The sequence below is a fragment of the Nelumbo lutea genome, chromosome 8 (genome assembly GCF_056320005.1).
Source record: "Nelumbo lutea isolate HS-2025 chromosome 8, American lotus-T2T, whole genome shotgun sequence".
NCBI classification, from domain to species: Eukaryota; Viridiplantae; Streptophyta; class Magnoliopsida; order Proteales; family Nelumbonaceae; genus Nelumbo; species Nelumbo lutea.
The window spans coordinates 50,921,172-50,938,920 of NC_142691.1; the positions used below are offsets into that span (position 1 = coordinate 50,921,172).

General features: G+C 38.5%; 1 protein-coding gene across 1 annotated transcript in view; it reads left to right on the forward strand.

Annotated features, from left to right (window-relative positions):
- The first annotated feature begins 30 nt into the window (after positions 1 to 30).
- LOC148844130 (UPF0481 protein At3g47200-like) overlaps positions 31 to 17,749 on the forward strand; it is a 31,012-nt gene continuing 13,293 nt past the window's right edge. The window contains exons 1-4 of the mRNA XM_088956888.1: positions 31 to 86; positions 10,382 to 10,435; positions 11,407 to 11,460; positions 17,281 to 17,334. Of these exons, the coding sequence (XP_088813014.1) occupies positions 31 to 86; positions 10,382 to 10,435; positions 11,407 to 11,460; positions 17,281 to 17,334 (218 nt within the window). The remainder of the gene's footprint in view (positions 87 to 10,381; positions 10,436 to 11,406; positions 11,461 to 17,280; positions 17,335 to 17,749) is intronic.

Here is a 17,749-nt window from a genome sequence, read left to right on the forward strand (position 1 = left end):
CAATTTATACAATGTTATTGTTTATGCAGGATGGAATGGACTTGGGCACCAATAAGTGGTGGTGGAGAACAACCTTCAGCAGAAATGTATGGGCATCAATGTTTTAGAGATGGAATTCTAATATTGTTGCATTGAATTCTAAAGGGATAGTAGGGTTGAACTAGAAATGCATGCACATCGCTATAAACTATACATTAATTTAATATCTCCTACTAATAGATGAAAAAAATGAGCTTTTCTAATTAACTTAATAACATAATTAAATATAACTGTTAGATTAAAAATTTAATAAATAAATAGTAAGATTTTATTAGATTGAAAATAATGGAAAATGATGGAGGGTGATTTGACTCAACCTCCTAACTAGATGACACGTGGACGTGACTTGACACAGACGATAAATGAACGTGATTCGGCACAAATGACAGCTCGGCAAGCGTCAACTCGCCACAAAGCGAGCTCAAGTACGTCAACATCCAGAGGTAGGGACACTCCGAGTCAAGTCTATCCTTGTTCGCGAACTGGAGCAATCAGCTCACTACAAGAGACATCTCAGGTGGAATCAGCTCACTATTGAGCGAATCAGAGTTTTCAAGAAGTTTCTTGTCTGACAAGACTGTACCCGCTAGACTGCTTCCACGTCCCTTGATTGGTGGTGCAGTACTTGCTAGTCCAGAGGACTATGCCCACGTCTCTCGATAGGTGGTGTAGTGTCTGCCAACACCGAAAAAGTCTCTTATCTGACAGGACCGTACTCTATGATGGCTACCTGCGCCAATCAACTCACCCCTGGCAAATAACGGCTACAGTAGAGAATCAAAAGCAATTACTCCCGATTTAACAGGGAATTTGTATATAAGGGTCCCGACCCCAAGGAAAAAAGGTAAATGCGTATCTTCACTCTCAGCCTTTATTTTCTGTGCAACTCTCTCAATTCTAACTTAAGCATTGGAGTGTTCCCATCGGGCAAGCTCCCCAAGAACCCTTCACCTTCTCCTTTGCAGGTACTTAGTCTATCGCCAGTTGGGAGCATAGCCCTACTAGCTAGGAGTGACCAAATTGCGCACCATCAATTGGTGCCATCTGTGGGAATCACTTGAAAAAGCCTTCCACCAAATTTTACAGACTTGAGTTTCCATGTCTTTCTCCAGCAACGCCAGACGCAGTGTAGAAATGAACACCGCCGGGGAACAACTTCATGTCCCAACAGTGTGCATTGGACAGTTCCCCATCCCCCCCTCTACGGATGGAGTTCCCATTCTGAACATGCCTTGGACAATGGCACCCGTGAACGCTCCACTCCCCTCCATAGTTGGAATGACCTTCGCGGAGCCCTTCATTATCCCCCAGTGGCCGGCCAAAACCAGCTTGAAGACCTGGTGCAGTGCATGTGAGCTATGCAAGCTCATATGCAACAGGTTCGACAGTTCCAACTATATCAGCAACAAATGCTCCACCAAGTTGATGAGCATCATTACCAGTAGTAGTTTCCACCGCCGTCTCAGAACTAGCAGTAGCTTCCTCCTCCACATCCAGTTGCACAGCAAGCCAGAACTTGCCATCAGAACGAATGTCCTTCTCACCGTGGAGAGACCTTCCAGACCCAGAATCCTCTCAAGAGCCAAGTCTCGTCCTGTGATAGGATAGAGAGACCAGCCACCCCTGCCTCGCCGCACACAGTCAGGTCGGGAGGGCCCCAGCCTACCAGACCCGCATTGCCTTGGTTTTCGGAGTTCGAGCTCCTACTTGTGGAGAACCAATTCGAGGTCTTGGCTGCAGACTCCAGGCAATGCCCCTCTATCCATAGTCATCATCAGCAATTTGAACCACTCCCCACGAAAACTATGCCTGACAACACTGAGGCCAACAACACCAACGTGGAGCCGATGAAGAAACAACGGAGACGCCACCGAGCTCACTGAGCCACAGCCCAGGATTTGCCTGAGCTAAAAGAAGCAAGCTCAGGAGCAGTGAAAGCCGCTCCGCTCCTCTCTGTACCATCCCCTCTGTCTCCTAAACTCTTGGTTGTCCCAATGCCCAATGACTTCAAACTACCTCCCTTGGACAAATATGATGGATCGTTCGACCTGAATGATCATGTAGATGCCTTTCATTCGTAGATGCAATTGCCAAGAGCGAGTGAGTCCTACATGTGCGTAGCCTTCTCTACCACCTTCAAAGGAGTGGCCCACACGTGGTATAGGAACCTCACACCCGGGACAATAAAATGTTGGGCGCAGTTCATGTAGGTCTTCACCTCCCACTTTGTCACCAATAAAAGATGCTTGAGAACCCAAGAAAGTCTCCTCGGCATAGTCCAAAGGGAAGGGGAGTCTATCTGCAACTACATCAAGCAGTTTAATGATGCTTGTCTACAGATACCTGACTTGGACCCCGCAGTGAGGATCACAGCAGCCAAGAGAGGCATAACACACAAGGAGTTCAAGTGGCATGTAGTTGTCAACCGGCCTAAGGTTGTGACCGATTTCCTCAAGCTCGCAGACCAATTCATAGGGATGGAGGAGGAGATTAACCAGAAGAACAAAAACTTTCCTAAGAAGAGGAAAAGAGAAGCTGAGTCCTCGGCCCATGGGGACAACAAGAAGAAGAAAGACCCAACTCGGGGAGGAAGACCATGTCAGCCTTTTCGGGCCCTTCCAGAAGAAAGGATAGACTACAAACCTCTAAACACAAAGCAGGCCGAGATCCTCATGGCGATTAAGGATGCCTCGTATGTGAAGTGGCTGCCTCGACTGAGAGGGGCTCATCCGCCATAGTACCGAAAGTTGTAATTTTCATAAAGATCACAATCATAGTACCAAAAGTTGAAAGAACCTCTGCGATGAGATAGAGGAGCTCATCCATCATGGATATTTAAGAAATTTTGTACGAAATGATAATAAAGAAGGACAGCAACGGGAGCAAGGCAGAGATGCTCCCGAGTCCAGGAACAGACAAGGCGAGCAACTATAGAGGCAGCCCCCCGAAGAGAGGCCAGTTCGGGGGACCATACACATGATCACTAGAGGATTGATTGTCGTGGGCTGTACCTCGGCCGCAGCTCTGACCTCGGCTCATGAGATCAGAAGGGAAGAGCAGAACCCCCCGAAGCAGCCAAGGACAAAGGAACCGATCTTCTTCACTGAAGATGACATGCATGAGGTCCACTACCCCCACGACGATGTGCTCATCATGAAGATAAGGATCAATGATTTCGAGGTAAAGCACGTCCTCGTCGACTCCGGTAGCTCGACAGACATTCTCTTCAAAGCCGCGTTCAGCAAGCTTCAGCTCCAAGAGAGCGACCTCAAGCCTGCGAGTACTCCCTTGGTGGGCTTTAGCGGAGAGGAAGTCAGGCCCTTAGGGAGAATCACTATACCCGTGGATGTCGGCACTTTTCCTAGCATAGTGAGGCTCAACCACGACTTTTTGGTGGTCGCAACTACCTCCCCGTACAATGCCATAATAGGTCGGCCCATCACCCATGCACTACGTGTGGTGGTCTGCACCTATTATTTGGTGATGAAGTTCCCCACGGACTTCGGAGTTGGGGTAGCGTGAGGCGATTAACTCGAGTCTCGCAAATGCTACGTCGCTGCTCTCAAAGGGAAAGCCAAGATAGAAGACGACCTTGAGCTGGAGCGACCTGCGGAGCATTGCGGAGAACGTGCTATGCCTATGGAAGAGACTGTTCCTGTGCCAACATCAACAGAGGACCCAACTTGGACACTCTAGATCGGTGCTTCAGTCGAGGAGTCTCTGCAATCTCAACTGGTAAGTTTCTTACTTAAAAATTTAGATGTTTTTGCATGGTCTGCGGCAGAGATGCCCGGCATAAACTCTAGCATCATCACTCACAAACTAAACACTGATCCAGTACTTAGGCCCGTTAGACAGAAGAAATGCAACCTAGCCCCAGAGCATTGGAGAGCAGTTGACAAGGAGGTCAGGAAGCTCCTCGTAGCCGATTTTATCAGAGAAGTCCATTACCCGAACTGGGTGGTCAACCCCGTTCTAGTAAAAAAGGCTAATGGTAAATGGCGCATGTGCATCGATTATATCGACTTGAACCAAGCTTGCTCAAAGGACTGCTTCCCACTCCCCAAGATCGACCATTTGGTGGATGCGACCTCAGAGCATGAGTTGTTGAGCTTCTTGGATGCTTACTCGGGCTATAATCATATCAGAATGGACCCTACTGATGAAGAGAAAACAACCTTCATAACCGAGCTAGGCTTGTACTGTTACAAGGTCATGCCCTTTGGACTGAAAAATGCTGGGGCTACATTCCAAAGACTTGTGAACAAATTATTTGAGGCGTTGATCGGCAAGAAAGTAGAATGCTATGTAGACGACATGGTTGTCAAAACTCAATTTTCAAATGATTTAATAAAGGACTTATGTTCTATCTTTGAAATCTTGCGTAAATTTAACATGAAATTAAACACAAACAAGTGTGTTTTCGGTGTCACCTTGGGTAAATTCCTAGGGTACATCGTTAACCGGCATGGCATTGAGGCCAACCCGGATAAAATTAAGGCTATCTTAGATATGAGACCACCCCAGAAATTGAAGGATGTTCAGAGGCTGAATGGTCTTATAGCTGCTTTGAGCTGCTTCATGTCCAGATCAGCAGATCGTTGTCTGCCCTTCTTTAGGGCTATAAAAAGCAAAGGCTTTGAATGGACTAATGAGTGCCAGCTCACTTTCGACGAGCTAAAAAGGTACCTCGCCAGTATCCCCGTCTTAACCCAACTTGAGGAGGGTGATATTTTGGACCTGTACCTATCCACAAGTGATGAGGTGGTCAGCTCGGTACTAATAAGAGAAGTAGATCGGGTGCAACGACCTATCTACTATGTTAGCAAAGTGTTGCAGGGGGCAGAGATCAGGTACCCAGAGATCGAGAAGTTAGCGTACGCACTAGTCGTCGCAGCTTGGAAGCTTCGACTGTACTTCCAAGCTCATACGATCTTCATCCTCACTAATAAGCCTCTGAGGCAAGTCTTGCTCAAGCCCGAGGTCTTTGGTAGGTTGACGAAGTGGGCCATCGAGCTCAGCGAGTACAACATGCAGTATAAGCCGTGAACTGCTATCAAAGCCCAAGCCTTAGTTGACTTTGTCGCAGAATGTACTTTCAGCACCGAGGCCCCTGAATTAGCCAGCCCGAGTACAGTGAGGAAATTCCAACTAGCGCAACCTCTCTCATGGTTAGACAAAACTCGACCTGGGATGAGGAGCCATGGATCCTCCATGTAGACGGCTCATCAAATCAGCAGGGCAGCGGGGCTGGAATCGTTCTGTACGGGCCAAGCGGCGTGAAACTGGAGTATGCGCTATGTTTTGAGTTCATTGCATCCAACAATGAAGTAGAGTACGAGGCATTTATAGCTGGGCTAGCCTTAGCGAACAAAGTAAAAGCCAAGCACATCGTCATCTGCAGTGATTCCTAGCTCGTGGTCAACCAAGTCACAGGTGAATATGAAGCTCGTGAACCAATCATGGTCGCCTACTTAGCCAAAGTCAGAGAGGCTCTGCTCAACTTCCAATCCCACTTCATCAAGCAAATCCTGAGATCTGAGAACACTGAGGTCGAATGCCTTGTCCCAATTTGTTAGCACAAGTGATAATACCCTGAGAACCATGTACACAAAGAACTTGCCTCGGCCTAGCATTATCGGGGGGGGGGGGGGGCAGAGGAGGTTGCTCCTGTCGCACAAGCAAAGCCGAGCTGGATTGATCCACTTACGAGTTACCTGCTACACGGGACCCTCCCTGCGAACTGTAATGCTGCCAAAAGGGTAGAGCATCAGGCAGCCAAATACGTCATAATAGACAAATGGATGTACCGAAGATCTTACACACTCCCTTATCTACGATGCTTGTGACCTTTTGAGGCAGAGCTCATACTCCGGGACACTCATGAGGGCCTATGCAGTGGACACTTGGGGGGCAATGCTCTCTCCTAGAAAGCACTACGAAAGGGGTATTATTGGCCAATATTGAAGGCAGATGCGATCGAACTCATCAGAAGGTGTGATAAGTGTTAGAAGCACACCAACATCCACCACCAGCCTGCCACCGACCTAAGGTATCTCACCAGCCTGTGGCCCTTTGCACAATGGGGGATCAATATACTCGGACTATTTCCACCAACGATAGGGCAAAGGAAGTTGTTAGTATTGGTAGTTGATTATTTTACTAAGTGAGTGGAGGTTGAACCTCTTGCAACGATCACATTGCGGAATGTGCAGAACTTCTTTTGGAAGAACATAGTGTGCCATTTCGGGTTTCCCCGAGTACTCATCTCTAACAACGACAAGCAGTTCGAGGACATCAAATTCTAGAACTGGTGTAAAGATATGGGTATCCAACAAAATTTCACCTCGGTGGTGCACCCTCAAGCGAACGGCCAAGCGAAAGTCACAAATAGAGCCATTCTTCGTGTACTGAATGCACACCTGGACCGAGCTAAGGGACTATGGGCAGACGAGCTGCACAGCGTACTATGGGCCTATCGAACCACGATGAAAACTGCAACAGGCGAGACCCCCTTCAATCTCACTTATGGCACCAAGGCAGTGGTCCCGGCCGATATTGAGGTTCCCATGTTATGTCTAGAAGTGTTCAATGATGAAGTAAACGAAGACGAGCTGCATACCAACCTCGACCTACATGACGAGGTACGTGATCTTGCATACTTTAGGACCGCGACTTACCAGCAGCAAGTAGCTCGGTATTATAACGCCAGGGTTAAGAAGCGGAACCTTTGTGTTGGAGACCTGGTTCTCCGTAAAGTTATGATACCTGAGCCTGGTGTCGGTAAGCTCGGGCCATATTAGGAAGGACCCCACCGAGTAAAGTGGGTGCTCGGGGAAGGAACGTCCAAGCTTGAAACCCTAGAAGGAAAGCAGGTACCTCGAGCATGGAATATTGTCAACTTAAGACAATATTACTTGTAATTACCTAGGAGAGCAGACTATAAGTCACTCTTCCAGCCTAAGGGCTAAAATGCCGAGCTAACGAAAGACCTCGACACTCTAAGACCCAATCGCCTCTTTGGCATGGGCGAACTCTAGGAGAGTCGATTATAAGTCGCTCCCCCAACCTAAGGGCTAAAATGCCGAGCTAACGAAAGACCTCAGCACTCTAAGACCCAGTCGCCTCTTCAGCATGGGCAAACTCTAGGAGAGTGGACTATAAGTCACTCCCCCAGCCTAAGGGCTAGAATGCCGAGCTAGCGAAAGACCTCGACACTCTAAGTCCCAGTCGCCTCTACAGTGTTGGCAGACTAAGCTTGGTAGCCTGATGGTTCAGGGTAGCTCGCGTAATTCGAAGCGATTCTTACTTTAGGTTACCCTTGCTTGTTGCCAGCTCGACAGCTCGATAACTCGGGTAACCTACCTACATGACTTGAATAAAGAAAGAACCATTTTAAGTGAAAACAAATACTTCATTAAAAACAAAAGGTTCTTACCAAAAAAAAAAAAAAAAACAGGCCTAACGGCCCGGGAAGACACATCAAGAAAGAAAGAAAAGAAGAGAAAACCGGGCACAGCCACCTAGGGACATCCACTCCAAGATCCAGAAGAAAAAGAAGAAAAACCCAATATTATGGATCCACCACCTCCATGCCCTCGTTAGTCTCGTCCAAGGAGTCAGGCTCCTCCTCCTCCATGGCGTTTGTAGTCTCCGAGGCCAGACCCTTCATTGTGATGCCGTGAAGACTAAGGTTGGAGAATCAAAAGGTGTTAGCCCAGCTCGCAAAAAAAAAAAAAAAGGGAAGGAAGAAAGACCTAAGGGTGACCTACCGGGGCTCAGGCTGGCCTGCACAAGCTTGTCCTCAGCCAAGTAACCCGAACAGAGGAAGCAAACCGCTGCCCAGGACTACAGCATTTCCTGAACCTTTAGGTCCAAGCTAATACCCGGATCCTGAATGGCACCCCTCTAGTGGGTCGGAAAGGGCCACCCCTCGGGGTTGCGAACTACAAAATAACCCCGCTTCCAGGGTGGGATCCTGTTGGGCATCTCGTGGAGAAGCTTAAAGCCAGGACGGGGGAAAAATAATAAGAGTGCCTATCTGGAGGGCCTCCGGGGGAGGCATTCTTAATGGACAAATGTAAGCAAAAGTGTTGAGAGATAGAGGAAGACAGTACTCAAAGAACAAAAAATAGTTCCCACCAAGTTTTGAATAGAGTTTGGGTGCAATTGGTCTATGGTGACGTTGAAGTGGGTGAGGACCTCCACTATTAAAGGGTGCAGAGGGAGCCGAAGACCAGCCACGAGTTGCTCCTCAAAAATCATGATCTCGTCTTGATCGTGCTCCTAGGGATAGTCATCGGTTGGGAGGCTATAAGTAAGCACCCTGGGGAGATCGTACTAGAAAACCAGGGCCCAGAGTCTCTCCATTGACATTGAGGAAGGGCCGAAGCTATCCGGTTCCTGACTTCGAGAAGTAGAAGCCAAGTTACCGAAGGCCTCCCAAGCCTCCAGAGGCTGCCCCTCGGGGAACCCCCAAGCTCCCACTGAGTTTAAGGGGACCTCAATCCTGGTTACCCTCCCGAGAAAAGACACCATTGCACCGGTACCCAGACATTGTTTGACAAGACAGAGGACTCACCGGAAAAGAGTAAATTGAAAAAGGCAATGCGAATGGGAGAGCTCGAGCAAACAAGGCGAAGGCACGACCTTAGAATCGAAAGCAAGGCAAGTTGGTGTAAAAAAAAATGAGGCCTGGGGCCCCCTATTTATAGCCACTGTGCCCGAAAACCAATGGTCTCGATTAAGGCGAATCTGATAGCTCACAATAAAACTGACTGCACGTCCTTTGAGACTAAAGGCAAATTGGCACATTTTTTTGGTGCCCAAGGAATCTATAAATTGTACGACATCCGCACATGTACCTCACGCGATCAGGCAAGACGGTTTGAATTAGGGGTCATATCCACCCATCACCTCATGAACTCCCCGCACCAGGGCAAGACCCTTAGCCCAAGGAGTGGGGGGTAATTGATGGAGGGTGATTTGACTCAACCTCCTAACTAGATGACATGTGGATGTGACTTGACACAGATGACACGTGGATGTGATTCAGCACAGACGACAGCTCGGCAAGCGTCAGCTCGCCACAAAGCGAGCTCGAGTACGCCAACATCCAGAGGTAGGGACACTCCAAGTCAAGTCTATCCTTGTTCGTGAACTGGAGCAATCAGCTCGCTCCAAGAGACATCTCAGGTGGAATCACCTTGGCACGCCACTAGTAGCTCGCTATGGGGTAGCTCACTACAAAGTAGCTTGCTATTGAGCGAATCAGAGTCTTTAGGAAGTTTCTTGTCTAACAAGACTGTACCCGCCAGACTACTCCCACGTCCCTTGATTGGCGGCGTAGCACCTGCCAGTCCAGAGGACTGTGCCCATGTCTCTCACCAGGCGGCATCGTGTCTGCCAACCCTGAAAAACATCTCTTATTTGACAGGACCGTACTCTGTGACGACTACCTACACCAATCAACTCAGCCTTGGCAAATAACGGCTACAACAGGGAATCAAAGGCGGTTACGCCTGATTTAACAGGGAATTGGTATATAAGGGTCTCGAACCCAAGGAAAAAGGGTAATTGTGCATCCTCAATCTTAGCCTTTATTTTCTGTGCAACTCTCTCAATTCTAACTTAAGCATCGGAGTATTCCCACCAGGCGAGCTCCCCGGGAACCCTTCACCTTCTCCTTCACAGGTACTTAGTCCGTCGCCAACTGGGAGCATAGCCCTACCAAATAGGAGTGACCGGATCGCGCACCATCGGAAAATAATAAAATCTAATAAAAATTTAATAAATTATTATAAATAAAACTAATTTATTGAAAAATTACAAATAAAAATAAATTTGTTAGTAATAATAATTAAGATCCATTTATATTTCGAAATTGTAAAAAAATTAATAACAATTAATACAAACTTATTTAACAATACATAATAAAAAATTAATGCTTAGGTTGGACTCTATCCAATCTTGGCCTCCTTAAGAATGCCATAACTTTCCTTTTCTTTTGATTAATTTCACTGAATAATATAGTATTTAAAGAACTAATGTATAATAAATAATATAGTAATATATAATTCATATACTAGTTTAATGACTAATACAAACATAATGTTTATACTAATACACTAATAATTAATAAACACCTAGTAGAAGAATACTATAAAATCTTAATAAATAAGTTAATTGATACTAATTTTGTAGAAAAGTCAGGTGTGACATTATTTATGATCCCTTCCTTTTGAAAGGAAAAACAAAAACAGGAAGATAAAGCTAGATCGGGTGGGTGACAGCTTGATAAATATTACTTCATTCAATTTGTACAATGTTTTTGTTTATGCAGGACGGAGTGGACTTGTGCACCAATAAGTGACTATGAACCACCACCTCCAGAGATGTATGGATATCAACTTATGAAGGAAAGAATTCCAATGTTATTGCATTGAATTTTAAAGAGATGGTTGGGTTATACCAAGAAATGAATACACGCCACTACAAAGTATCCATTAATTAAATATCTTCCACCAATCTAGCCTTGGGTGAAAATAAAAAGGAATTTTTATTTAACTCAATAGATTAATTACATATAATTAATTAAACTTAATAAATTCATTAACTTAACAAAAACTGAAACAAAGTATTAATATAAATTAATAATGATTAGTAAACTTTTATGAATTTAAAAATAATTGAAATATAAAAATATTAATTAAAAATAATAAAAAATTATATAATTAAAAAAGAATTATTTAAAAATAATTAATAAAAATTAAAATCTATTTTAAGTTCATTATAAAGTATTTAAAATATAATAGCAATCAATGTGGATTTATTTAAGAACATATAACCCATAAATAATGTTTTGGTTGGACTCTATCCAACTTGACCTACTTGGTAATGCCATAAAGCTCCTTTCATATCAATTTTACTTACTAATATATCATTTAGAAAATTAGTGTGTAATAATTAATATTGTAATCTAGATTTTATATACTATTATAATGATTAACACAAATATAGAATTTATACTAATCTATTAGTAATTTAACACATACCCAATTCCCAATATAAGAACACATAATAGAAACTTAACAAAGAAATTAAAAGATTTTAATTTTGTTGCCAAATTAGTAACAACATATTTTATGATCATTTTCATTTGCAAAGAAAAAACAAAAACTATGAGATAAATTTGGACTAGGTGGCTAATAGTTTGTTAATTAAAAGTATTCATTCATGGATTTGGGCAATTTGTGCAATGCTTTTATTTATTGTAGGATGGAATGGGCAGTTTGTTAAAGAGTATTTATTCATTCATGGACTAGGTGGCTATGAGATCAATTTGTGCAATGCTTTTATTTATTGTAGGATGGAATGGGCTTGGGCATCAATCATTGGAATTGGACCATCACCTCCAGAGAGGTATGAGTATAAATTTATAATGGAAAGAATTTTATATTATTGCATTAAATTCTAAAGATTAGTAAATTGTTGTTAATTTAAAAATTGGTGAATATCAGAAGTGCTTGATCCTTGCTAGCAATGATGCTCTAGAGCTCAATAGGGATTTATAGTAGACGAATCTGCAAAAAACAGTGTTAAAGGGCCCAAGTGAAACTCCGATGCTTATGTCAATAAATGTTGAGGTCTCTGAGGTGATAGGGTGCAATAGCAAGAATCACAGAGTCAAAGTCAGAATACATACATTTGGAGGGTGGCGACTTACACATATATAGACCTCAAGACTCGATTGAAACATGGCAAGAGGGGCAAGCTAGGTGGCCACTGGCCAGTATGTTCGACAGTTGATGGTGGCACATCAGCTGTTTAGCCCATATAGCCAAGGATTAAAATATCAACAGTTGATACATCCCGTATCGCGCATATCGTATCGGTATCGGTAGGGGAAGATATGGGATATGCCACGACTGAAACTGTATTATGTTACATCACTGTATCGGTGCATATCGCAATGTATCGACTAATAAGCACCGATACAAAGGCATATCGAACTAGTGTATCGCACAGAAAAGAGCGATATTGCGTTCACTAGAAAAAACGATTCAAGCGCGATTAGATCCCTGAAAACCGAGTCGGGCTAGATCCAAGAGTGCAAGGATCTTAACCATTAAGTCACCTTCCATTTCGTGATAATAAATGAAATACATTTTCTTTTATTGAAACAATTATCACATTTAATCTACACAGAGTATATTCAATAACTCCAATTACAAATTAAGAAGAATAATATTTAAAATTATTATTTTATAAACCTATAAAATAAATAATTTATCAAATCCAAAAATATATAAATGATTTTTAATTTCAATATATTTATACACATAAAAATAATATTAATAGAATAATTATTTTAATACTTAGAATTATTTATGTAGCCTTGATAAATTATCATAACTATTTTATAAATTATTAATTAATATTTCAATTTGCATTAAATAACAATGTATTTATTATTACAAAGACAAAATATTGTTTACAAGATATTTGAGAATATAATATAAATTGAATATATCAAATCCACTAATCTACATTTAAATAAAAATTAATTTTTATTTTAAAAAATTCATAAAAATAAAAAATATTAATAATAAATAATTATTTTAGTAATTAAAATTTATGAATTTTCATATGATATGCATCTTCGAAATTTCATTTACATTTTATACAAACATATTTATTGTTTACAAAAGTGAGTATTATTTAACATTTTCAAATTAATTTTTAGTTGATGTTAAAAATTGAAATATTAAAATAAAAATAATTGATATAATAATTCAAATATAATGGTGGAATATTTTTTGTGCCTTGGATTTTAATAAAAATAAAAATTGATGCATTATCAATAAAATTGTATAATATCTGTACATCCCACTATATCAATAATAATATATTTCTTTTGATATACCATTAAAATATACAATTCCTATGTATTTATATGTTATCTATAGTTATTTTGACATCAAACTTGAAATTATTAATATAATTATTGAATTTATATGCATTTCCTTAGCATATTCAAGAATTTTTATATTTGTCATTAGTATCCATACGTTTCTCAAGCATATCCATATCCGTATCCGTATCCAAGTTGTCCGATATGATACCTGATACTGATACTTTAATCCTTGCATACAACACATTTATGAATGTAGGGTGACTTTATCCACTTCCTCGTGAAGCAGAGGGAGTGGGCTTCTATCGGTGCTAGGTGGCCCCACATTTGCATGCAGCTTAGGCTAGCCATTTCATGTGGACAGGGAGGGAGAGGGCTCTCCATGTAAGACTCACCTTAACAATGACACTTTTCAAATCTTAATTTTGGAATTTATAAACAATCATCAAATAGACAAATTCTAATAGAAGGTGGAAGTGAATCTACCCTATTAAATATGTAGCATTACAAAACATGACAAGCAAAGTTTGGCAAACTATTATCCACCAATGCTTTCTCTTATAATATGAACAAACTCAATAGACATTTTTTAAATGCAACCATACACTTGGTCTAGGAGATACAAAATATTCCATGGGAGGGATATACCAGTAAGGATATTAAAATATTACTATTAATTTACTAATATTAATAATTTAACTCGCACTCAGTTTCTCATAAAAGAACACAACCAAAAGTAAGGAGATAAATTTGGACTCAATATGTGACAATTTGGTAAATGTTATTTATCCAAATTGTATAATGTTTTTCTTTATGGAAGATGGAATGCAATTTGGCACCAATGGGTGGAAGCAAACCACCATTTCTAGAAAAGTATAATCCTCAGGTTATAGGAAATGAATTTTAATGTTGTCTACAATAAATTCTAAAGGGATGGTAGGGTTGGATTGAGAAATGTCCATTGTCATAAAATATCTAGTAATTAAATATCAACAACTAATCCAGCTTGGAACAAAAGTAAAGAAAGAGGGTTTTTTATTTAACTTAATAACTTAATTAAATACAATTAGTGTAAAGTATTAATAAAACTTAATGGATAATTAGTAAACTATTATTAATTTAAAAAATAATTGAAATTAATAAAGCCTATTGACGAAAATTAAAATTAGTACAAATAAAACCAACTTATTTAGCAATTATTAATAAAAGAATTTATAAGTAAAAACTAAAATCTTTTTTTGCTCCTTGTATAAATAATAAAAGTTCAAAAACAATTTACACAAATGTATTTAACATTAGATAACCCAAAAATATTTCTTGGGTTTGATTCTATACAAAATGGGCTATTTGGGAATGCCATAAGACTCCTTTATGCCACAATTTCACTTAGTAATATAGCATTTAAAAGATTAGTACATATTAATTAGTTTAGTTATATAGAATTATTATACTAGTATAATGATTAATACAAATATAGAACTAATATTAATATACTAATAATTTTTTAAGCTCCAAAATTTCTCCAACTGGAGGGGCAGTCACCTTAAAATTTTATTGCAATTAAATATGAATATTATAAGGAGTACAAGAAAGGACATAAGCTACCTTAACCAAACCTAATACAAGAGAACACTTTAAAACTCTCAACTAGGGTTGCAAATTGACTGGATCATGTTCTGGGCTAATCCTATTTTGTTGGATTTAGATATCCTCACTTCAGATTATTTATATATGTGTGTGTGTGTGTGTGTGTTATATTTTCTTTATTTAATTTTTTAAAAACATATATCAGATCAGATCAGATTTGGATATCCGACATCATTATCATAATTGAATCCAAATCTAGTTTATAAGATCCAATAAAATCTTCAGAATGGACCCATAGTTTTTCAGATCAGATTTAGGTATACCTTGATTCGAATCCAATGTGATCCATTTGCAACCCTACTCTCAACCATGAGGTTCTTTTTGCCTCACTTTCACTTAGTAATATTTCTTTTAAAAGATTAATATATAATAATTAATATGCTAATATAAAATTAATATAATAATATAATGATTACCACAAGTATAGAATTCATAATAATACACTAATAGTTTTTGAAACCCTAAAATTTATTCTAGGTAAAGGGGCTACCACCTTAAAATTTTATTGCAATTGAATAGAATTCTTATAAGAAGTACAAGGAGGGCATAACCTACCTATCCATGACACCATCAAATTCTTATTTTTGGGATATAGAAAGAGTCATCAAATAGATAACTTCTAATAGAAGGTAGAAGCAAAGCCATCCTGTCAAATATGTTGTAGCACAAATCATCACAATAAAAGTTTGCCAAACGATCAACCAATATGTTCCTTTCTCTCAGAATATATGCACAAACTCAATAGACATATCTTAAATGTAGCTAATCACCTAAACTAGGAGATACAAAATATTCAAGTGGCATGGTATACCATGAAGGATTTTAATATACTAATACATTAAGATTACAAATATACTAATAGTTTAACTTGCGCTTGATTTGTAAAGAAAAACACAATAGAAACTTAAATAAAAAAGTTAGTCAATTTTTGTTTTTCTGCTAAATGAGATGCAACATTATTTATGACCCCATGCCTTTGCAAAGAAAAATAAAAATAAGTAGATAAGTTTAGAGTAGGAGGATAATAATTTGGTAAAGTATATTCATCTAATTTGAGCAACATTTTTATTTATGTAGGATGGAATGTAGTTGGGCACCAATGGATGGCAGTATACCACCATATTTAGAAAGGTATGGTACTAGACTGATTACAAAAAAGAATTGTAATGTTGTTTTATTAAATTCTATCATGATGGTAGGTTGGACCTTGAACTATACATTTCCATAAAATATTCATTAAGTAAATATCCACACTAGACTAACCTTGAACAGAAATAAGAAACAATTTTTTTATTTAAAATAACAACCTAATTAAATATAATTATTTAAGATTAATAAATTAATTAGATGAATAAAAACTACACCATGTATTAATAAATAATTAGTAAGTTGTCTTTAATCTAAAATTAGTGTAAATTAACAAAAATCTAATGAAAAGATAATGAAATTTATATTAATAAAACAAATTATTTTGAAGTTAATAATAAAAGTGAATTTATTAATATAAATTAAAATACATTTAAATTCCATATAAAAATAATAAAAGCTAACAACAATTAATATGGTTTTATTTAACATTATAACCAAAAAATATTACTTGGTTTAACTCTATCTAACTTGGCCTATTTGAGAATGCCATAAGGCTCCTTTCGCCTAAATTTTGCTTAGTAGTATAGCATTTAGAAGATTAATGTATAATAGTTAATATAGTTATACAAAGTTAATATACTAGTATAATGATTAGTATAAAAACAAAACAGCCCCAAAATTTAATCCAAGTAGAGGAAAAACCAACTTAAAATTTTATTGAAATTAAAGAGAAGTATAATGAGTACGGGGGAGGGCATAGCCCGCCTTGAACAAAACTCAATACAAAAACGGTCTAAAACTCTTAACCATATTGCCCTTTTTTCCCCAATTTCACTTAGTGAAATAGCTATAGCTTTAGAAGATTAATATATAATTAATATAGTATATAGCTTTAATATACTAGTATAATGATTTATGCAAATATAGAACTTATACTAATATAGTAATAACTTTTTTAAACTCCAAAATTTACTCTATGTAGAGTGGCTACCTTAACATTTTATTGCAATTAAATAGAAATATTATATGTAGTACAAAGGAGGGAAAATTTTGCCTTGTCCTAAACCCAAAGAAAGAGCACACTCTAGAACTCTCAGTCTAACCATGACACTATGCAATTCTTAATTTTGAGTTATAGAAATAGTCGTCAAATAAACAATTTCTAAAAGAAGGCAAAAGTGAATTGGCCCCTAACAAATATATTACAACACAAGACATCACAAGAAAAGTTTGCTAAACTATCAACCACTATGTTGCCTTCTCTCAAAATATGTAAAAACTTAATAAACATATCCTCAATGCATCTATACCTAGGGGTGGGATATACGATTAGGGATATTAATATACTAAGATACAAATAATTTCACTCACACTTGATTCTTGATAAGAGAGCACAAAAGAAGCTTAAATAAAGAAGCTAATTGGTCATAGCTTTGTAACTAAATTAGGAGCAATGTTATTCATGATCCCTTGCCTTTCCAAAGAAAACCAAAAAGAAAAAGAAAAAAAAAATGGAGATAAATTTGGACTAGGTGGACAACAATTCAATTTATAATATTCATCTAATTTGTACAATGCTTTTGTTTATGCAGGATGGGATATAGTTGGGCACCAACTGGTAGTGGTGGGTCACCATCTTTAGAAAGGTATGAGCCTCAACTTGTTAGGAAAAGAATTTTAATATTGCTTTGTTTAATTTTGAAGTGAAGGTAGGGTTGAACCGAAAAATTTGCATTACCATACCATTAATTAAAATTTCACAACTAATATAAACTTCAATGAAATTCCACAAATAATTTCTTATCTAAATTAATAACTTAATTAATTATAATTATTTAAACTTAATTTAATTAAATGAATAAAAATTAACACATAGTATTAATAAAAATTAAGAAATAATTAGAAATTTGTTATTAATTTGAAAACAATGTAAACTGATAAAACCTAATGAAAAATAATAAAATTTATATAAGTAAAACAAACTGATTTTTCAATTACTAATAGAAATGAAAATCAATTTAAGCTCCATGTAAAATAATTTAAATTAATAGCACTGATAAA